Source organism: Mesocricetus auratus, unplaced genomic scaffold (genome assembly GCF_017639785.1).
Source record: "Mesocricetus auratus isolate SY011 unplaced genomic scaffold, BCM_Maur_2.0 Super-Scaffold_100022, whole genome shotgun sequence".
Lineage (NCBI taxonomy): Eukaryota > Metazoa > Chordata > Mammalia > Rodentia > Cricetidae > Mesocricetus > Mesocricetus auratus.
In genome coordinates, this window is record NW_024429203.1 from 27,727,053 (window position 1) to 27,749,838 (window position 22,786).

General features: G+C 40.9%; 1 protein-coding gene across 1 annotated transcript; it reads left to right on the forward strand.

Moving 5' to 3' along the window:
* Window positions 1-249: 249 nt before the first annotated feature.
* On the forward strand, window positions 250-22,544 carry Zw10 (zw10 kinetochore protein). The gene is made up of 16 exons (XM_005069493.4): window positions 250-444; window positions 1,077-1,211; window positions 3,226-3,327; window positions 3,484-3,561; window positions 3,717-3,876; window positions 4,853-5,005; window positions 6,294-6,485; window positions 8,947-9,110; window positions 10,380-10,562; window positions 11,990-12,228; window positions 14,768-14,839; window positions 17,669-17,838; window positions 18,632-18,762; window positions 19,718-19,849; window positions 20,563-20,765; window positions 21,984-22,544. The coding sequence occupies exons 1-16, from the start codon at window positions 340-342 to the stop codon at window positions 22,102-22,104; spliced, it is 2,340 nt and encodes a 779-aa protein (XP_005069550.1). The 5' UTR covers window positions 250-339; the 3' UTR covers window positions 22,105-22,544.
* Window positions 22,545-22,786: the final 242 nt, after the last annotated feature.

The window sequence follows — 22,786 nt, forward strand, 5'->3', positions numbered from 1 at the left end:
TTATGGAGGTCCATAAAGGACTTTACTAGGTGAAACATTAAGTAGTTCCCAATACAAACAACAACAAAAAAAGGGCGGGAAGAGACAGACGTTTGAAAACCAGTAGGGAACGGATCACGCCTGCGCAGTCTTGGGGCTCCCAGCCGCTGCCAAAAACCACCCGACTCCAGGCGGCGCTGGGCGTGCTGGGAATTGTAGTGTGACTCTCGCCTTCGCGCGAGCACGGGTCCCTACAGGACTCAGTTTCCCGTCAGGCCGCGCGGTGAGGCCGCGGGCTGGACGCGAGCTGCGGTGCTGGCAGCTGGAGTGACACGGTCTCTCTGGGTACGCTCCGTGGCGATGGCTTCTTTCGTGACGGAAGTCTTGGCTCATTCGGGGAGCCTGGAGAAGGAGGATCTCGGCACCCGGATCAGCCGCTTGACCCGGCGAGTGGAGGAGATCAAGGTGAGGGCGGGCCGCCGCCGACTGGCTGCACCTGGGGGGATCCGGGTGCGGAGCTAATGGGGAGAACCCTGATTCGAAAGCGAGAGAAGTGTAGGAAGTGTTTGGAGAGCGGCCACCAAGGCCTGGGACTGTGAGGAGGTGGGGGCCGTGACTGTGCGATGGTGGAGAGTCGTGCGAAGTTGAGCAGGAGTGAGCTGGAATGGGCAAGACTGAAGAAACCAGAGGAGCCGGTGGTGGGACTGGAAACCCGGATGTCCAGAGAGGGTTAGGAGAGAGGCTGGCCATCTCCACCCACCCCCCTTCCATTTATGAATGAATGTAATAATTCTAGAAAAATATCGGGCATTATCCTCGGATTTTCGTTTAACCGGTTGAATATGTTTATAAAAGTCTTAATTCATGCGCGGGACTTGAGGCATACTAAGTGCCTGTCTTGTGCCTGAAAGGATTTGCGGCACACTGTCACAGTTTCACTTAGTATTAGTGGCTTTCATTTAAAATGACGTGCACTTGAGTAAGTCTGGACTTCAGAGAGCAAGCTTCCTAACAACAGTTGATGACACAAAAACGGCATTGTTAATTTTATGTATTCATGGCAATGGCATCTCTACAACGTCCATCTTGTATTATAGGGTGAGGTGTGCAATATGATCAGCAAGAAGTACAGTGAATTCCTGCCTACCATGCAGAGTGCGCAGGACCTGGTTACCCAGGTGGACAAGCTGTCTGATGACATCGACCAGCTGAAATCCAGAATAGAGAGTGAGGTAAGAATAGATTGTTGTGTTGGGCAAACCTAGGTTTCTTAGGGAGGCTTCGTTTTAGCTTCTTGACTTCTAAGACTATTCTGTGGAGCATTTCAGGGCCTTACTTTCCTTGTGGGTAAATAGAGGTTAAACCAAATGATTGTAGGGTAACTTCAATTCTAAACTAGAAGTATTTCTCAAACTTACAGTCATATGTCCTTCCACTTATATGGTACTTTTTCTTTTAGTGAGCATAATAATGGCTTTTGAGTGGATTTTGTTAATTTAAGAAAATGAAAACAAATAATGCTTAGAAATAGACCATTTGGTCTTCTGTCTTTTCCGAATTAGAATGTTTGTTCCTCTCTCTCTTGTTGAGACAGGGTCTTTCTGTGCAACTCAGGGTGGCCTGGAGCTCACTATGTATGTAGCCCAGGCTGGCCTTGCACTTGGAATGTTGTAGCTTCCTCTTCCACAAAAGCTAAGATTAGAGACTAGAGGCTTGTGTCACTATTTGCGACCAGCCTTTCATCTTTTAATAGCATTCTCTTAGATCTGCATCTGGCCTGAAGACATTTAAGTGTCAGACAATATATCTTGAAATTGGCCTTCTATTAACTTGGCTTGCATTGTTCATCACTAGGCTATTCTACTCTATGGCCTAGTACTTTATATCTTTATAGAGATTGTGGTTTGCTTTAGGAACAAAGGGTAACTGAGGCACAAGCTGTTCGGTCACTGAAACAAATCTAGACCCCTGACTCTTGATATATAGGGCAGAGTAATTCTGTCATTTACATTGTATAAAACACTATATAAGGATAAAGCTCATTTCCATGGCTCCTATTCACTAGATGACAGGACTCTTTCAGTGTGTCAATCAAAAAATGTCTCCAGACATGGCCAAATAATATAGAGAATGAAGGAAGAGCAGTAGAGAATGGATCATGGAACAAGGGAGAGGAAAGAGGAAGGAAAGTCGGAGTGTGTTAGCGTGAGATCGGCGAAATAAGCTTTGGTTTGAGTAGTAAAAATTTGGTGATTTATTTATTTAGTTAGTTAGTTTTTTTGAGTCAAGGTCTCTATAGCCTCCCAAGTGCTGGGACTAAAGGTGTGCACCTTCCTCCACCCGCTTCCACTGAAAACTTGGTGTTTCTGGCAAGGACAGTATTGATGACTTGGTGGAACTAAAACCTTCATGACAGTGAGGTGTAGAATGACTGAGACGGACGAGGCATTACGACAGTGTATATGTCAGTTAGGAAAAGCTTATTTGTGTGAAGGAGGAGAGGGAGACGACAGCTGCTGAGTTCAAGTGAAGGGAGGAAAATTCAAGGTATTTAAATCTGGTGGGAAGAGCCTTCCATGTAGGTGGAAGTGTTCAGGTACTTATTTCATGATGAATGAATGAAGAAGGGTAGGGAGAAGTGAAAACACAGAAGAGAGAAAATTAATGATGCCCTGAATGAGAGGTGGATTCTGCCTCAGCGTTAAAAAAAAAATCACTTGTCAATAGGGATGCATTTCCTGTAGTCCAAGTGGATGAACTCTACTGAAAGACACTGCTTATGTTAAGAGAAGGTGATGAGGCAGAAACAGGCACATCTCAGCCTGGTCTACATAGTCCCAGGCTTGCCAGGGCTATTATGTGAGATCCAGTCTTAAAACAGAAAAAGAAGATGTGACTTGAGGGTTCACGTTGATGAAAATGGGTATTTATTATGTTTTGTTTATTTGTCTTGTGTGTTATATGCTTGCTATTCAAATGCAGGTATCAGGCTTGGTGGCAAAAATCTTTGCACATTGAGCCATCTCATCGACCTGAGAATGGGTGTTCTTGTATAGGGTAAGGCTTTGAACTAAAGTGGACCTTTACAGTCCCTCCTAATCACCTTCAGTATTTTCATTTCTGTCTGAACTGTTTAAATTTCAACATGAATTACACTGTGCTACTGAAGCTTAATAAATTACAGATGTTTTATTCCTTTGCTGTGGTATGACTGAAAAGTACTTATACTTTTTATGTATAAATTAGGTCTGTCGGGATCTTCACATATCAACGGCTGAATTTACAAACTTGAAGCAGCAGCTGGAAAGAGACTCTGTAGTCCTAGATTTGCTCAAACAATTACAAGAGGTAAGTAAGCTCAGCTGGAACTTCAGTGCTTGGCTCGGCAGGAGGCGGTCGGTTTCTTTTTCTAATTGGTCCCATACTCCCCGATAAAAGGAAACATTTAAAATACTAAGATATGGAAATGAAAGTACCTGCTAATTCTAAACTTATCTTTTTCAGTTTTCTTCTGCTATTGAAGAGTATAATAGTGCATTGGCAGAGAAGAAATACATCCCTGCCGCTCAGCATCTGGAGGAGGTATTCACACTCTCTTTGAAGTCTGAGCCATTAGTTCTGTTTTTGCTTTTGATATGTTTGCTTGTGACCTTTTATCTTTTGTCATTCAACAAGTGGGTTCTAATTTTTTGTGAGTCTAGAGGAAATGTTATAACGGTTATTCCATTTACTACCAGGCGCAGGAATGCTTGAAGTTATTAAAATCTAAAAAATGCTTTGACTTAAAAATGTTGAAGTCTCTCAGCATGGAGCTCACCGTCCAAAAGCAGAACATACTGTACCACCTGGGAGAAGAGTGGCAGAAGCTGATTGTGTGGAAGTTTCCGCCGTCAAAAGGTGCTGCTGACCTCAGGTGGCCTGCTTTGCTTAATCTGCCTGAACCAATTTGACCTCTGAATACACCTTAAATATTTAGTACTAAAAACCAAGACCGTTTCACTTACTAACGTATTAATCTATTAGTGTTTCTGAATTTCATTTATTAATCTTCCAACCTACCTCTTAGTGTGATCGTCCTTTTTACAGGTTTTTGTTTTTCATGTTTTTGATTAGTATACATTGTGCATAGTAATAGAATACACTGTACACTGTACATAATAATAGATTTCATGATGATATTATCACAATGTAGCTAATATATTTTGAGCATATTCACTCCCCATTCCCTTCTCTTTCTCCTCTTATTTCTGAGAGTGAGCTCACATTGGTAAATTGCTTGCCTTAGAATGAAACCAGGAAGGAGTTTGTAAAGGACATACTTTTTTTGTGTTGGATTTTAAAATTTAGTGTATTTCAAAGTAAATCCCAGAAACTCCTGACCTGTTTCCTGTATCCATTTTCCCCACTCCTGTGTGTTACATATTATCTGGTACTTTGAAAGAAATGATATAGAAAACTTTTGGTGGGATTCTCCAGTAGGCTACAGATGAAGTGAAGCTTGCAGGAGTGTTGAACTCTTTCTAATAACACACTGCTTATTAGCCCTGTTAAGCTGGTTTGGTGGCACTGGTATGTGAAGGAGGTCTGGGAAGTAAGAGCTCTCTTTATAGTCCTTGCTTGCTTTTAGTCATTCTGCACACGTTTAGGTTGCATTTCTTACTGGTCACTTAATCTGACTCTTTAGACACACCAAAGAAACAAGAAACCCCATTTTTTTCTGTTTGTAAGCAGTGCACAGGCCATGTGTATCATCCGTAGCCATATCATCCGTATGCTGTAATGAAACTTTTAGGAGTCTTGGCAGAGGAAGTGCTGTGAGGAGATGATCACCTTGCATTGCTGAGACAGCTGATATGCTCCTCCTCTTTCTTAGATACCAGCAGCTTAGAGTCTTGCCTACAAACAGAACTTCATTTTTGCACTGACCAGCCCCAGAAGGAGGAGGTGGCCCCTCTGCCACCTATCAGCTCTGTCCTCTTGGCATTTTCCATTCTTGGAGAACTACCCACCAAGCTGAAATCATTTGGTAAGTAATTTGTTTCATTCACATTAAATTTCAGAAGGCCTAGTGTGAAAGGGATGGCAGAAGACATGGTAAACTTCTAAAGAGAATATTAGTGGCAGTGTGTAGCTTTATAATCCATCAGAGCAGTAGTTCTCAACCTTCCTAACATTGTGACCCTTAATACAGCTCCTCATGTTGTGGTGATTCCCGTCATACAAATATTTCATTGCTACTGTTATGAACCATAAATATCTGATATGTGGCCGTCAGAGGGGTTGTGACCCACAGATTGAGAAGCACTGCATCAAAGAAAATGGTCTTAAATATCTTTTTTAGTAATGTGTGGGTTCTTTTTAAAAACTAGTTCTTGATTTTTATAATTATTTTTGAATAACTTAAAAGTCTACAGATAGGAAAGATACTCTGATAAAATTTGTAGTATGTAATTTCATAGGTATATTTTGTTTTTGAGATTTACTTATTTTTATTTTATGTGTATATCTAGTTTGTCTACTTATATATATGGGTACTCTGTGTGTGTGTGGTGTCTATGGAGGCTGTTAGATTCTCCTGGAACTAGAGTTAGTAGGCAATTGCCGGTTGCCATGTGGAAGCTGGGAACTGAACCTGGGTCCTTTGCAAGAGCAGCCACGCTCTTAACCCTTGAGCCATTTCTCTAGTCCTCATGATATATATTTTTGGCACATTTACTTTTTAGAAATTTCCTCTAGTGATGATTTTTAAATAGATTTTATGTTTAGATTTATTTATTTCATTTTTATATATGAGGTTTTGCTTGAATGTATGTCTGTGCACTTATGGGTATGCCTGGTTCCTGTGGAGGTCAGAAGAGGGCATCAAATCCCCTGAAACTGGAGTTATCTTGGTTGTGAACCACCTTGTAGATGCTGAGAATTGAACCTGGGTCCTATGAAAGAACAAGAAATTCTCTTAACCACCAAGCCATCTCTTCAGCTCCTGATTTTTGTTTTTTCTTTTTGGTTTTTTTGAAACAGGTTTTCTCTTGTGTAGTCCTGGCTGTCCTGGAACTCACTCTGTAGATCAGGCTGGCCTTGAACTCACAGAGATCTGCCTGCCTGCCTTCCCAGTGCTGGGACTAAAGGTGTACACCACTACCGCCTGGTTAGTCCCTGATTTTTAGGTTTTTATTTTTTATTATTTTGAGAAAGTATCTTACTGTTTTTTTATTTCTTTACTTTTTGGGAACTTCATGTCTGACTAGTATATTTGCATCATTTGCCCTGTTTTTAGTGGTTGTTGATAAGTGTCCCCATGGTAATGATTTCAGGTCAGATGCTGCTGAAGTATATGCTTAAGCCTCTGGTGACTTGCCCATCACTCCATGCTGTGATTGAAAAGCAGCCCAACTCAGTTACCATTCGCTTTCAGTCTCTGGTGACAGACTTGGAGCATCCATCACCACCTGAAGCTTTTGCAAAGATCCGATTGGTCCTGGAAGTGCTCCAGAAACAGCTTCTAGGTGTGTACCTGAAAGTGACCTTTTATAATCTGGAAATGTGCATACTGCTTTTACAAGTATTACCTCAGGGCAAAAGTGCTTATGTATCCCAGTGAAGGGGACGGCTGGGGTAAGTTACACCTTAGAAGGGTAGTAGACCCCTTCTCACTTCTTGCCTGCTTTGCATTTCTTCTCTCTTCCCTTTGTTAGCTAGGCCATTAGTGACGTCTCAGGTCCCGTGTTTAATGGTATTTTAGCTGGAGTCTAGGATGTACTTTTACTAGACTTTTGGTAACATAGATTGGGACTCTTGCCTTAATTATAGGGAAATGACCCAGATACTGTTGTACATATTTCCATGGGAAAATCCCTGTTTATCTGATGCAAACAAATGAGGGGGAATATCAGGAACAAAATACATTTCTACTTGACCTATTGGTAATATTTATGGATTTACATAGGAAATAGCCTGTTTTGTGTTTTACTGTGAATCAGGCTTTTCCCTCATATAGAAGTTTCTTCTGATCCTGGTGGTGGCCCACACCTTTAATCCCAGCACTTGATAGGCAGAGACAGTCAAATCTCTGAGTTTGAGAACAGCCTGGTCTACAGAGCTAGTTCCAGGACAGCCAGCACTATGCAGAGAAACCCTGTTCTGGAAAAACAAAACAAAACAAAAAAAGTTTCTTCTGGTGTTTTAAAACAATGCTGCTATTTCTAGTCTGTTTGACTTTAAACACTTGTTATTTGTGGGCCTTCCTAACAATCGTAAATTATTTATTTTTATATAAGTGATTTAGATATAAGCAAGGAATTGTTTATGTAACTTTGATAGGAGCAGAAGAACACTTTAAACCTACAGTCCTGCCTCAGTTTCCCAAGGCTGCATCACAGGTGTGTACTGCCATGTCCATCTCCCAACACAGTTTTTCTTCCTCTTGATTCTTAGGAAGAGATACAATTTTGTTTTGTTTTGGTTTTGTTTGAGACAAGAGTCTGGTCTGGAACTTAACTATGTATCCTAGACTAGGCCAGTAACCTTCCCACCTCATCCTCTCAGTTGTTGGCTCTGTTTCCCAGTGTCTTCATGTTGGCAGTTAGATCTTCAACTTAAAAATTTTGTGGGGACACAAGTCCTAAGCACGTGACAAGTGACAAAACACCCTGCCTTCTTTTTTACGTGAGATCAGTGAGAAATATGGTTTAGTGTGGTGGTTCATGCTTGTATTTTCAGAACCCAGGAGGCTGAGACAGGAGGATCACAGTGACTTCCAAGCTAGCCTGGATAACAGAATAAGATCCTGTCTCATTCTGCATTACATCCCTCTCCCAAATCCACATTCTCATTTTTGATTATGTGAATATTTAGCAAATTTTCCTTTTATTTCAGTGAAAACATGACACTAGTGGTGCATTTTGCCTTTCTGTAATGCAGGAGTATATTGGCAAAGAGCACAGTACCATTTTATTTATTGTCTTCTGTAGACCAGGGATAATTTATAGTCTTAGCGTGTTTATAAACTGATTTCTTTTTCCTGAGACAGGGTTTCTCTGTGTAGTCCTCACTATTCTATCAGGCTGGTTTCTAACTTACAGAGATCTGCTTGCCTCTGCTCCTGAATGCTGAGATTAAAGATGTGTGCTACCACCAGCCAGCATAATATTTATTTATTAACCACAGTGGGAGTGTAGATGTTGGAGGACAAGTTAGTGGGAGTTAGTTCTCTCCTACCATGTATGCATATTCGAGAATTGAACGTAGATCACTAAGCCTGTGTTGTAAGTAGCTTTACCCACAGAACCATTTAGTTTGCTCTTAACTGTTATTCAAACAATAAAAATGGTATTCTAAATATAATGCTCCCAGGGTATTTTGAGAAAACTAACCAGGAGGCAAACTATGGAGGAGGCACTAGGATACTGTGTTTGGCAAACTAGACAGTATGCTATAGTGTAATTTACTGACATTTTGCTTAGAATAAGTTCCCAGATCCTATACAGAGATTGAAAAGTACAGTGTTCTTTCTTTCTCTTGTTTTTTCATTATTAAAACAAAGTAAGGTTTTATTAAAAATGGGTTTTAACATTGAATGCATACTTTCTGTGTGCTTATTATAAAAGCAGATTAATGACTTATGGGTAGATGGCCACTGTGTGGACAGCATAACAATGTTGTTATAGAGTAAAGGAGTACTGCCGTGAGCAGCATTCATCTCAGTCGGGAAAGTAAAATAATCATGATTTTATGTCATACATTGTCAATTGTGATGCACAACTTACTGAAGTAGCTGTAGAATTATCTGTGCCATTTTCTTTTCCAACATTTTTAAATTTTATTTGGTTTACTCTGTGTAGTCCTGGCTGTTCTGAAACTTGCTCTGCCCACCACTTAAAACTTAAAATCATTTTTAAAAAACGTGGGAGCTTCAGAATTTGTTGGAACTGTGAATTGTTTGTCTAAAACCTTTTCTTTTGAATTCAGATTTGCCTACTGATACTGACCTAGAAAGTGGAAAAGTTCCTGAAATCATGTTGGCTGAGATGCTTGGTGATGTGATCTGGGAAGACCTGTCTGAGTGCCTCATTAGAAACTGCTTGGTTTATTCGATTCCCACAAACAGCAGCAAGTTGCAGCAATACGAGGAGGTAAAGTGTAGAGAGATAATGGGCTTTCAGACAGGCTTGAGTCCTACCACTGTCTTGTGATTTTTTTTTTTTTTTGGATCTTTTGTTCTTAAGTTATGCTCCTTTTTTTGTTTGTTTGGTTTTGGTTTTTCAAGACAGGGTTTCTCTTTGTAGCCTTGGCTGTCCTGGAACCCAAACTCTGTAGACCATGCAGACCAGGCTGACCTTGAACTCATAGAGATCCTCCTGTTTCTGCCTTCCAAGTGCTGGGATTAAAATTATATGCCACCACCTCCAAGTTTAAGTTATACTTGAAAACTAGTAATAAGGAGTAGAAATAACACATTCGCCATAATTTCATTTCTGTTCTGCCTCTTTAATTGAGAAAGTATGCTTTCTTATAAATACCTTTTTAAAATTTGATACTTATCAGCTGTAATAGCTATTGTGTAGTATTTATAACCCCCTTTTTAGTGATTGCTTGAATGCTAAAATAAGGGTGTTTATAAGATTTTGGCATCTTTATAAGTCTTAAAATTCGATTGAAAATTCTTTTCCAAATGAATCTAAGGTTGGAAAATGTATAATTAAAATGTATTTTTAATTCTTTAAAAGATATATAGGAGTGTTTTCCCTAAGTGTATGTATGTGCACCATGTGGCTGGTACCTGTGGAGATCAGGAGGGGACATCAGCTCCTCTGAAACTGGAATTATAGGTGGTTGGGAGCTACCATGTAAATGCTGAGAACTGAACCCCAGTTTTCTGCAAGAGCAGCAAGTGCTCTTAATTGCTTAGCCATCTGTCCATCTCCCAGAATGTATATTTTTAAATCAAGTAATTGATGACTTGTCCTATGATCTAAATGTCCATCTTGGTTCTTATTCTTTTCGCTACAGTGGGTTTGAAACTTTGGTATTGAAATATATGTACATGTTGATCCTTTTATAGATGTGTATCTGTAGTTTCAGCCCGACTGTTGACTGACATATTAGGGGAAAATTTTGCTTCTTTTCTAGATAATATAAGACAGTTCTTCTCATCATTTTTCCTAAAGCAGTAGACTATAGTGTCTGTTTACATAGCATATATACTGTATAATCTAGAGACGATTTAGGTGCATGGGAGGGTGTACATAAGTTGTACGTGAACAGTGGGCCTTTTTTTTAACAAAGGATTTGAACATCCATGGATTGTAATTTCTGAGGGGTGTTCTGGTACTAATTCCCAAAACATACTGAGGGATAACTGTATGTATTTTTTTCCTTGGTCTCATGTTTGTCTCTATCAGATCATACAGTCTACAGAAGAATTTGAAAAGTCCCTGAAGGAGATGAGATTTTTAAAAGGCGATACTACTGACTTGCTGAAATACGCTCGGAATATCAATTCTCATTTTGCTAATAAGAAGTGCCAGGATGTGATTGTGGCTGCTAGAAACCTAATGACCTGTGAAATTCACAACACTGTGAAGGTACTTGGGGATTACTGCATTGTTTAGGAGAAGCAGTTTAATTTTGAGACATGTATGATAAAGTAGAAAGGAGTGGCAGTTGCTGAGCTCCTAGAGACAGATGGTCCTCTATAAAGTGCCCCTGCTAGCTCCCTTTTCTTGGATAAAATATGTACTTGAAAGCCACTGAATAAACTGAGAAAGTCTCTTTAAATGTAGTGGATTGCTGTTGTTGAAACTCAAAAGTAGCTTATTCTCGTCTTCATTACCTGAAGATGTGTGTGCTTGGACCATATCATATGTAGAGAGTGTGGCCTGTGGTGAGATGTTCACTTCATGCTTCCATGGGCACCAGCACACTCATGCATGCCAATGTATGTGCACACACACACACAAATAATAAGTATTTTCTAGAGGTATAAATAAATACTTGCAATAGGAGTAAACTATTTTTTGTGAAGAACAGTTTATTATTTGACTCCTGATAATTTTGAGCCATTTCGTTTTATATCATACATATATATCAAAAAATATTTATATATATAATAACATTTGATAAATGCAAAGCATCACTGAAACATTCTGAACATTACTAAAACATAGACTAAGGCAATCTATTAATAAATTTTTCTGATTGCCTGAAAGGGCTGTGAGGGTTATGAACTCCATTTTTTTGTTTGTTTGTTTTTTTGAGGCAGGGTCTCACTGTGTAGCCCTGACTGGTATAGGACTCACTATATAGCCTGGTATTGGTGGCGCATGCCTTTAATCCCAACACTTGGGAGGCAGAGTCAGGCAGATCTCTGTGAGTTCAAAGCTGGCCTGGTCTATAAAACTAGTTCCAGGATAGCCAGAGCTACACAGAGGGATCCTGTCTTGAATCCCCCCCCCCTAAAAAAAAACCCAAAAAAACTAAAAACCAAACACCTCATTATATAGACCAGGCTGATCTTGAACTCACAGAGATCCATCTTCTCTGCTTCCTGAGTGCTGGGATTAAAGGTGTCCACCACATCCAGCTCAGGCGCTGGGCTCTTAGTCCTTTCTTCCACATACCTTATTTTCCTTGGAGTGTCCCATTATTGTGTCCATTCTGACAAAGTATTTAGTCATTTGAGTTCACAGGTATTAACACATTTCGAGGTAACTTGGAATTTTTATGAGAACTGAAATTAGTGAGTTTTACAGGTCTCTTCAGTTACTCCAGATCTGTCAACATTAAGAATCCCACAGTACGTGAGATTGCTAACTTCTTCCCATGTGGGACTGTCAGTCAAGATCAAACAGTCCTTAAATCAGGCCTCTTCCTTGCAGATCTTCTAGTCACTCTGTAGGGCCACGACTTCATCAGCATGGAAGACTTGAGTGTCCTTATCCTTTGCTGGTGCTAAAGTTTGAAAACTGAATTCCTGAAAGCCGCATTTTCTGTTGCTGTGCTTGCATCTTAGATTACCCCTGACTCCCAGGAGACTGTCCCAGACTTACCCAGTCCTGGTGTGGATACCAAGCTGCAAGTCCAGCAGGTGTGCAGGGTGCAGCCCAGCGGCACGGGGCACTTGGAGCCTGAAGCGTCCCTGGACCCACACTCCTTTTCTTTACCCACATGCCGCATCAGCGAGTCTGTGAAGAAACTGATGGAGCTTGCCTATCAGACCTTACTAGAGGCAACAACAAGTAGTGATCAATGGTAACACAGAGAAATTGACCCCTGGCATTTGTTTGTAGTAACACTGATGTAAGTGTGTTAAAGCAGATGCTGACTGGATGTTGGTTTATGTTCATAAACCCAGGACTTGGAAGACTGAGGCATGATTGTGAATTTGAGGCTATCCTGACCTACAAAGCAAGGTCTGGGCCAGCCTGGGGTTACCTAATACGATCCTATTATGAAAAAGAAAATAAACATTACCCAGAAAAGCAAACAAACAAACAAAAACCAAAACAGAAATAAATAGACACATGGATGGGTAGATATGTAGGTTTATTTGGCATTAAATTTTTTCACTTTTAGTAAGTCATGCTTTCAGTTTTGACTTGCTTTTTGGTTTTAAATTTTAATTTTGGCTTTCTGTGATGAAAGGATGTTGTATAAGAAAGCACAGGCAGAGGGTCTGAAACCCTGCCCTGAAAAGGCTTACAGCTGGAATGCTCTTTGCTGCATAATTGTCGTGGTTACACCACATGTGGCAGCATCACACGGAGCCTGGAGAACCAGAGGGACCTGTGAACGTCTCCTTTCCAGTCCACACGGCAACACGCTGCAGGTGGAGAGTCTGTCTTCTTTGGGACTAGAACATGCCACAGATCTGACTTCACCTTTTCAGGATGGCTCCTCCTAATCTTTGCTGTGTTCAGGGTACCTCAGGCTCTATTTCTCATCTCATACAGAATCTTTATGTTTTGAAACAAAATGACAGGCTAGCCAGTTGGGCTTATAAAAGCCCACTCAGTATGAGTCTGTATTTAGCTCTTCTTAGTTCTCAAAGAAAATACTTTGAGTTTAGGCTTGACTTGGTCATTATATCCTCAGATCTGTGGGTTATTTCCATGTGCAAACACTTTTTGTTGTTTTTCAGACAGGGTTCTGTGTAATAGTTCTGGCTGTCCTGGAACTCACTCTGTAGACTAGGCTGGCCTTGAACTCAGAGATCCATCCATCTGCCTCTATCTCCTAAGTGCTGTGATTAGGCCTGTAGCACAACTGTCTGGCACAAGCACTTTAATGTTGTTCTGGATAGAACATGTTTACATAGTGCTGCTGTGACTTCAGTTAGTCCTACTGAAGTGTTAGTATTGATTATGAGTAGGAAGGAAAGTGCACATCTGTTTTTATCATCATATGTGTGTGTACTTGGTTATGCTGTGGCACACGTGGAGGTCGGAGGACAACTTTGTGGAACCACTTTTCTCCCACCTTTGCACGGGCTCTGGGAGTCACACTTGGTTCACTAGTTCTGTGAGAGTGCTACTGCTTGCTGAGCCATTCACTGGCTTGTACAGGAGACCTGTTTCTTTGTAAAGGATGAATGTGTACTTTTGGCAAGGTAAACAGAGTTGTCACTATTCCTCAAATGACATTCTTCAGATAAATCAGACTAGAAGTTAAAGATGCATGGCAATATTTAAAAGTTTTCTTTTAAGAAAACAGATGCCAAACACTGTTTCGGTATGGTGAATACTCATGCATTCTATTTGCAACAGATTTTTTAAATATTTATTTTAATTATTTAAAAAATTAGCCGGTGGTGGTGCATGCCTTTAATCTCAGCACTCAGGAGGCAGAAGCAGGTGGATCTCTGTGAGTTTGAGGTCAGCCTGGTCTACAGAATGAGTCCCAGGACAGCCAAGGCTACACAGAGAAACCCTGTCTTGAAAAACAAAACAAAACAAAAAAATTAAAAATTGTATGTGTATGGGTGTTTTATCTGCATGTATATCTGTGTACCTAAGTATGCTTGGTGTCAACAGAGGTCAGAAAAAGACTTTGGATCTCCTGGTATTGTGAGCCACCATGTGGGTATTGGGAGTAGAACCCTGTGGGGGGAGGGTTGAGGGTGCTTGGTATCAAAAATGGGGTTTAAAAGAGCCATTTCTATATCTCCATGTATTTTTTCTTTTAAGGTTCATTTTCGGGGACCAAGTTCCCCTGTTCCCTTTCTGAGACACACACACACATACACACACCTTTTAAGTGCAATTTAATAGTAATCTTTAGGTGGTTAAAGATCAGCTTTAAAGGGCAAAAAGTCTTGAGGGTTCGATGCTGTTCTCAGAAATGTTGATTCATGTCTTTGCATTGGGAAGAAGGAGGAAAGGTGAAAGCTGAAAGTCAGCCTGGTTCTAAGAGAACCCAGTGAGTGCCTGTGTTGATGCCTTGCCCTTTGCAGAACCCAGTGAGTGCCTGTGGTGATGCCTTGCCCTTTGCAGAGTGCATCGGAAACGGGTGACATTTGCTTGAGGCTTAGCCCCATTTGTCACTGGAAGGGTACTTTGGATGCTGGGAGAGTACAAAATGAATAAGTGGAAAAGAGGCTTTGGGTTGAATGCTCCTGTCTGCAGGTCGTTAATGTAGCCACGTTTTAGGACTAGTTTATAGATACTGATTGAGTGCGTCTCCATGAGAGCCAGTGTTTGTCTGCAGCTGTAGTTTTTATCAGCGGACCTTCACTAACAGACTACCTGCTTCATTTCGTGTGATTTCTCTTGAATGTTTGCTTTCCTTCCAGTGCTGTTCAGCTTTTCTACTCAGTGAGAAATATCTTCCATTTGTTCCACGATGTGGTGCCAACATACCACAAGTAAGTGTCTCATTTCTGTATAAATGTCTGTCTAAAATGGCAAGTCAGGTTAAAACCAGTAACTTAGTTTTCACCACAGCGATTGATTAAAATTGATTGTAAAAGTATAGTAAACTAAGACCTTTTATTTTTTTATTTTTTTGGTTTTTACGAGACAGGGTTTCTCTGTATTGTTTTGGAGACTATCAGTCCAGCCCGGCCTCAAACTCAGAGATCCGCCTGCCTCTGCCTCCCGAGTGCTGGGATTAAAGGCGTGTGCTACCGCCGCCCGGCAAACTAAGACCTTTTAAAGGCTGTAGACATTTACTGTGGCACATACAGTGATTTTACGTGTAGGAGGGTGGAACACACTTAAAAGCTCAAAAGAACTTTATCCAGTTTTGGATCCACTATACTTTTCCTGGTAAGGAAATGGAAAGGTCTTTGTCCAGTGAGTGTACTTGGTGTTTGTAGTTCTGCAGACACTACCCCATGAGATGGCCATGTTAGTGTGAAGTGTGGCTAGGTACTCTAATGTTAATATAGCATCAGGCTGTATTAACCCAATGCCTTGGGTTTTAAAGGTTTGCTCTTAATATTAATCTGAAAAGTTACTCAACTCTGATGCCTCTAGTTCTTTCTGTTACTCAAATGAAATGTTTCGTATGTTATTTTTTGTTGTTGCTTGTTTGTTTTGTTTTCAAGGCTGGGTTTCTCTATGTATCCCTGGCTGTCCTAGAATGGAGTTAGTAGACCAGGCTGGCTTCGAACTCAGAGATCTGCCTGTCTCTGCCTCCTGAATGCTGTGATTAAAGGTGTGCACCACCACAGCCTGACTTCTGTATGATTTTTGTAGATATTTTCAGTAGTTTGTTACCAAAATTATTCCATAGTTAAGGGTTCATCTCTCTCTCCTTTTTAAAGATTGAGTTTACTTATTTATGCTTGTGTGTGTGTTCACATGTACATGTGGGTGCCCTTGAAAGCTAGCAGAGGGTATCAGATCTAGAACTGGAGCTGCAGGTAGTTGTGAGTTTCTGGATATGGTACTGGGAACTAAATTTGGGTCCTGCAAGAGTGGTTTGCACATTCAACTGCTGAACCATCTCTCCAGCCCATTATGGGCTCTGCTTTCAAAGAAAAAAAAATCAGTATATTATTTGGAGGGTTTGTTTGTTTGTGGGTTTTTGTTTTTGAGACAAGGTCTCTGTGCAGCCCTGACTGTCATGGAACTCTCTGTGTAGACCAGTGTGGCCTCAAACTTTACAGAGATTAGACAGTCTCTGCCCCCCAAGTGCTGGGATTAAAGGTGTGTGCCATCATGCCCAGCTTGAAGTATTTTTTTTAAGTTTAGGTTTTTGAAAAGTTTGGATGATTTTTGTTTTTGTTAGTTTTGATGATTTAAAATAAGATATCTCACTTTATATGTGGCCAAGTGAAGGAGGAGTAGAAACCTGTTGGGTCAGCTGCCAGCCTTTCCTTAGGGGTTCAGAGATGGTTGACTTCAGATGTTTCCCACTGTGTGGATTTGTCTCCTTTGCTTTGTGTGACTTTGCACCTCTGCTGGATTACTTCTGAATTGTACTTGTACATCAGACCACCTGGAAGTCTTGCCAAGATGGGTCTCTGGACCCCATGTCATGGTCTAATAGCTTGGGGATGGGAAGACCTGGATCTTTAACAGATTTCTAAGTGCTGCTCATATTATGTGTAATGTGATTGTTCTTTGAGAATTGTTGCCTTAGATTATTGCTCTCAGCTGTGGCATTATTTTAAAATCACTTATGAAACTTCCCAAGTAGATAGATTTGCCTAGGCCCACTCCTAGGGTTGGTATAAGACTCTTTTTTTTTTTTGTTTTGTTTTTCCTGACACACCTCTCCCCTCCCTTCTCCTACACTATGCCCAGCCTTTTTATGTGTATTCTGGGGATTGAACTCAAGTCCTCATACCTGCATAGCACATACCCTGCCACCAGAGCTACCACAAATGATTCTAGGGACTGGGGACATCTGGTCTCTGGCATACACCAGCATTCAGTCAACAAAGTAGAAGGTGTTAATTGAGTGGTGTTTATAGAGTTTTTTTCTGAACTGGGTAGACATTAATTTGTGTGGAAGAATTGAAGCAATGGTTTTTAAATTCTGGGTTAAAAAAAATCATCTGCAGAGATTTCAAAAAGTAAAAATGCCTGGTTTCATTCTCAAAGGTTGTGATTTAATCTATGTGGGGTAAACTCTAAACATCTTTATATTTTAAATTTTCATGTGATTCTAATTTGTAGTCAACTTTGAAAATTTTGATCGTTTCATTATATATGTGAAATGGGAGTTCAGAAAGGGGGAAAATGAACCTGTGTTTCCCCAGACTGTCTAAGTTGAATTTCAAGGTCAGAATTCAGTTTACTGTCTTTCCTGAGCTAACAGAAACACCCACAGTTTATTCTCTTGGTTTTTCTTTTTTTGTTAGTCATTGGAATAGTTTTTTTGTAGATGCCTACAGAGACCAGAAGTTAGATCTCCCAGAGCTAGAATTACAGGTGGTTTAAGCCCCCTGAGTTGTATACTAGGGACCAAACTCAGGTCCTGCACAAGAGCAGCAGGCACTCTTAGTTGCTGAGACCACTATCCAGCCCACCACTGGGACAGTTTTATTGGATAAGGTCATATTGGCTAGGACAACTAACTGCATGAGAATGAGAGTAATTGCATATTTTGTGTGTTCAGCATTTACAAGGTAGACTGTGGTGAAAGCTGAGGACTGCTACCTTGGAGAAGAGACAGATGACTTTCTAGAAAGCTTGACTTGAGTAACAGGTGGTTTCCTTTTCTGTCCTTCCTCTTGGCCTAGGGAGAACCTTCAGAAGCTCCCCCAGTTGGCTGCCATTCACCATAACAACTGCATGTATATTGCTCACCACTTGCTGACCCTGGGTCATCAGTTTAGATTGCGTCTTGCCCCCGTTCTCTGTGATGGCACAACTACCTTTGTGGACCTCGTGCCTGGCTTCAGAAGACTTGGTAACTGATCCCTCACATTTGGGGAAATGTGACTAGTGCATTCTCATATCTTTGTAATTTACTAGCCGGGCAGGTTAGATGTGTTAGAATGTGAAAGGTCTTCTAATTTGTTGAGATTTCTAGTTATTTAATCCTATAAAATGGATACCATCTTTGTGTAAACATTACTTTTTCATGACATGATTTTGTGGTATGTTAGCATCCCTGACTTTATTGCTGGCATGCATTGACTCCATCAAGTCTTTTGTGTCAGGAGAAAAAACACACAATAAGATGTGTACCATAACAGTGCTTTTTGTGTTGTTGACAAGTGTTCACTGGCGTCAATACTTGTTCTGTTGTGAACTCCAAGTCAACTCCTTGACTTTATGTCTTCCTTGGTTTCCATTGTGATTAGCAGAAGTCCAAAGAAATCCATTGTAGGGTAAATTGGAATTTATTATGAGGGTACCCAGAGCAGAGTTGAAAATCAAGTAACTGACAGGTGCAAGTGTTCCCCATCAGTGGTATAGACACTGGAGCAGTAAGTAGCTGCTTTTTCTATAGAAGTGTTTTTTTGTTTTTGTTTTTCCTCAGCTGTCTCATATTGTAGGCAAACTGTTGAGAAAGGTGTATCTATCGCCCTTTGGTAGGATCAAAGGGACTGACTACATGGATTCAGAGTCTTTATATACAGATTCGACAAAGAGCACCTTTAGTGACTTTCTGAAATGCAGTTGTTCTCATCTGTCATCATCTGTCCCACCCTTGCTTTACATTGTGTGATTCACAGGCTTTTATTTTCCCACCGTAGGCACAGAGTGCTTTTTGGCCCAGATGCGGGCCCAGAAAGGAGAACTTCTGGAAAGATTATCAAGTGCTAGGAGCTTTTCCAACATGGACGACGAAGAGAATTATTCGGCAGCAAGCAAAGCAGTGAGACAGGTAGGAGGCTGCTGTAGGCACTGATGGTGGTGCCCCATCATTAGAGGCCCCTCGCCCCACCTAGCAGGTCGCTCAGTTGATTCCTATACTCCCTGTTGGAAAGTCTAGATGCCTGTCACAGCTGTGTATAAGGCCTTTTCCCTGTTCAACAAAGACAAGTGGAAGCCATCTTTCCATTGATTCAATAATATTGTTAACTTATGAAATTGTATGTGAAAATTTTTCAATGTAGGCTTTTGTCTCTACTCCCTTTTTTTGTTTTTTGTACAGGGTTTCTCTGTGTAACTTTTGGAGCCTGTCCTGGAACTCGCTTTGAAAACCAGACTGGGTTGTTAAAGGCATGCACCACTGCACCTAGCTCTTTTCCTGTCTTAAATTCCCCCCATTAGTGTATATTCACTGTATGTGGACTGGGTTTTATAATGACATTTGCACACAAATATGAATAGAACACATACCCTTTCTTTCTTCCTTTTTCTTGCTCTTCATGTCAAGTACCGAGTCCCTTGCTCTACTTTTATGTCATCATGCATACATTTTTTTATTGGTCTGTGTAAAATCTAGGAATCACAAATAAGCAAAGCCACAATCTGTGTCCTCTGAGATGGACTTAATGTACTTGCAGTCATCGTCTCCCGCTGTGTATGTTTTCTTGCAAATGACATGACTCCAGTCTTGGTGGCCGAGCAGTCTTCCGTTGTATACACACCACACCTAGTTGATGTTGTCTTCTGCTGTTTGTGTCCTCACTGCAGTGCTCCCATAGGATGAGTCCTCTTTTCTTCTCTCAAGGATGTCCCTGAGGTTAAACATTCAAGAGCCATAGTGTCCCAATTACCTCACCTTTCTGTCACTTCTTCCCCCTTTTTATTTACCACATAAAATGCTAAGTATAGATTTGGAGAAATGTGAATTGTAGCCATCTCCTATGTAAATAGCTTCATTCTTCTGACAGGTACTGCATCAGCTAAAGAGGCTTGGAATTGTGTGGCAGGATGTCCTGCCAGTGAATATATATTGCAAGGCTATGGGGACCTTGCTAAACACAACGATCACTGAGATGATTGGCAGAATCACTGCTCTGGAGGTAAGGACTGATACAGACTTGAAATGCAAGTTTCATCACCCCGCACTGTGACTTTATTAAGAAAGTGATACCGGAGCCTTGTTTTTAATTGGCACAAATGGTAGAAGAGATTAATTAATCATTTAGTGCGGTGTGGTTGGTTGGTTCCAGTTTTGCCTGGATTCTGTTTCGTTGAGAATTTGATAATCTCTTTTATACCTAGATAAGAAAGTAGGTTGTCTTGACTTCTCAGTCCAGCATCCAAATTAGAAGTGAGGACATTGGAAACTGAACAGTGGTCCCAAGACATATTATTTAGTATGTTCTGCAGATGAACTAAGTAATTTAATTTTACAGTGGGAGCAGTCTCTGCAGGTTCCACTTTGCCAACACAGTGCATTTGAGTAGACTATGTGTGATCCTATGAGGAACATTGCCTGGACATGGCTAGCTGATCCTCCAAAGAGTAGATCGACCAAACCCTTACTTGCAGTAGTACTGTCCCTTTCAGCAGGCTGTGTATAGCACAATGTGCTGGGGACACAGGCTCCTGTGCAGACACACAGAACTGCTGACCATTGGCTGACACACATCTTATGTCTTACCAGCTTCAGGAGGGTTTTCAGCGAGCTGAATGGATCTTGTAAGATATGCTATATTTGTTGGGAAACATCTGATTTGTCCTGCCCTTTGGCTCAGTTCTATTCTGTTATGTTCCCTTTGTGCTAAACTAGGACATCTCAACTGAAGATGGCGATAGATTGTATTCCCTGTGCAAAACAGTGATGGATGAAGGGCCACAAGTATTTGCACCTCTGTCTGATGAAAACAAGAACAAGAAATACCAGGAAGAGGTTCCAGTCTATGTGGCCAAATGGATGCCTTTCAAAGAACTGATGATAATGCTACAGGCTAGCTTGCAAGAAATTGGAGATCGGTGTGTGTCTGTTTTCATGGTAGCATATATATATGGTCACAAAAGAGGACTAGGACCATCGGTGGCACACCCCCCCAGTATGTGGTGTGTGTGTGTGTGAGAGAGAGAGGGGGGGGGCGGGGGAAGGAAGAGGGAGAGAGAGAGAGAGAGAGATTGAGAGACTGAGAGATCGAGATCAAGATCCTTGGGCATGCTAGGCAAGCCTTCTACCACTGAGCCATATCTCTGGCACCTCTGTTACTCAGAATAATTCAGGCAGGAATTTCATGTTCCGTTGCAGTAGTTGGGGCCTTGTAGTAATATTTCATAGGACAGATCTCTTGACCACTTTCTCATATTTAATAACAAAAGAGAAAGAACGTGCTTTTGGCATGCAGTACAGATGATCTGGTGTTTCTAATTAGTACATCCTTCTTACATCTGGGTGATGCGTTTTAAGAATGATTAGATCCATAGTACTGTATTTGAAAAAAAAATAGAAGAATGAATGATTTGACAGAGAAGTGATTGTAAGTCTTAAGTATTCAGCAGAAAACCACTTTTTGAATGACCAGTTATTTTTCTGTAGGAAGTTCTATAGTTTAGGACAGTGATTCTCAGCCTGTGGATTGTGACTCCTTTTGGGTTGCATATCAGATATTATCCTGCATAGTAGATATTTATATTATGTATTAAAGGATCAAAACATTAAGGTTGAGAACCACTATATATTCCTGGCTGGAAATTGTTATGTATACCAGTCTGGCCTTGAATTTCAAAAGATCCTCCTGCCTCAGCCTCCCAGGTACTTAAATTGCACTTATTAGCCACCATATGTGGCTTAAGTTTTCTTTCTTTCTTTTAAGATTTACTTATTCTTGTGTGTGGAAATTTTGTGTGCATGTATATCTGCATCATATATGTACCTGGTGACCACAGAAACCAGAAGTGGTTATCAGGTCCCTTGGAACTGGAGTTACAGACAGTTATGAGCTGCCATGTAGGTGCTGGGAATTGAACCTGGATCCTATGGAAGAGCTGCCAGTGCTCATAACCATTGAGCCTTCTCTCCTGTCTCTACTCTTTTCTGGCTGTGCTGGTGCCAGATGCAGCCATGAGCAGCAACATCTAAATAAGAATAAGATTCCTAGGATTTATTTAATTCCTTGAGTGTTTGGATTTAAAGTCTGGCTTTTACGTGGAGACATAATAGGAAATAAAATCTGTCTTGTTTTGCAGGTGGGCAGATGGCAAGGGGCCCCTGGCAACTGCATTCTCTTCTAGTGAAGTAAAAGCTTTAATCCGTGCCTTGTTCCAGAACACAGAAAGAAGAGCTGCTGCCCTTGCCAAGATTAAATAGTTCTCCCTCCCTGAGAAAGCTTCTCTTGACTCTGGGTTCCTCCATAGTGTCATTATTTCCTTCAGAACTTCTCAGAATCACTCACTGGTTTTGGTGAACCAATATATCATGGACTTTGCATAAAGACACCTGACCTGGCCTGGATGAAGGTTCTCTGAACTAGATGTTAAGAATCACTTTAAACAAAGCACTGGCTACCTTGACTGTGCTGCTCTCCCTTGCCAAGTAGGAATCTGCTGGGCAGCATGATTTGTTCCCAGGCCCTCTGAGAGTTGTGTATATTGTAATTTTAGACCCTGGCTTTGGACATTCCAAAGTTAGGGTTCAGAATTTGTACAATACGTTTTTTGGGGTATATGTGGATTAGGGGCACATTATTTGGCCTTACAGGAATTAGGGATACCTCTTATATTTCTTTCCAGTAAATAATACTTTCCGAATTAAGAGTGTCTTGAATAACACGAGCCATGACCAAAGAGGCCGACACCAAGTTTTCTTACAGGTTTTTCCTTTTATTGAAGTCTGACTCTTAGGCTTGTCTTGTCTTTGAGCTATGTCGTTTTGGCTGACCTTCCACTCTGAATCCTGCCCTGGCTTCCCAACTGTAAGCACGCACCACCATGATTACCTCAGAGTTTTGAGAAGTTTTTGGTATATTTTGCTATATAAATATTGTGACTAA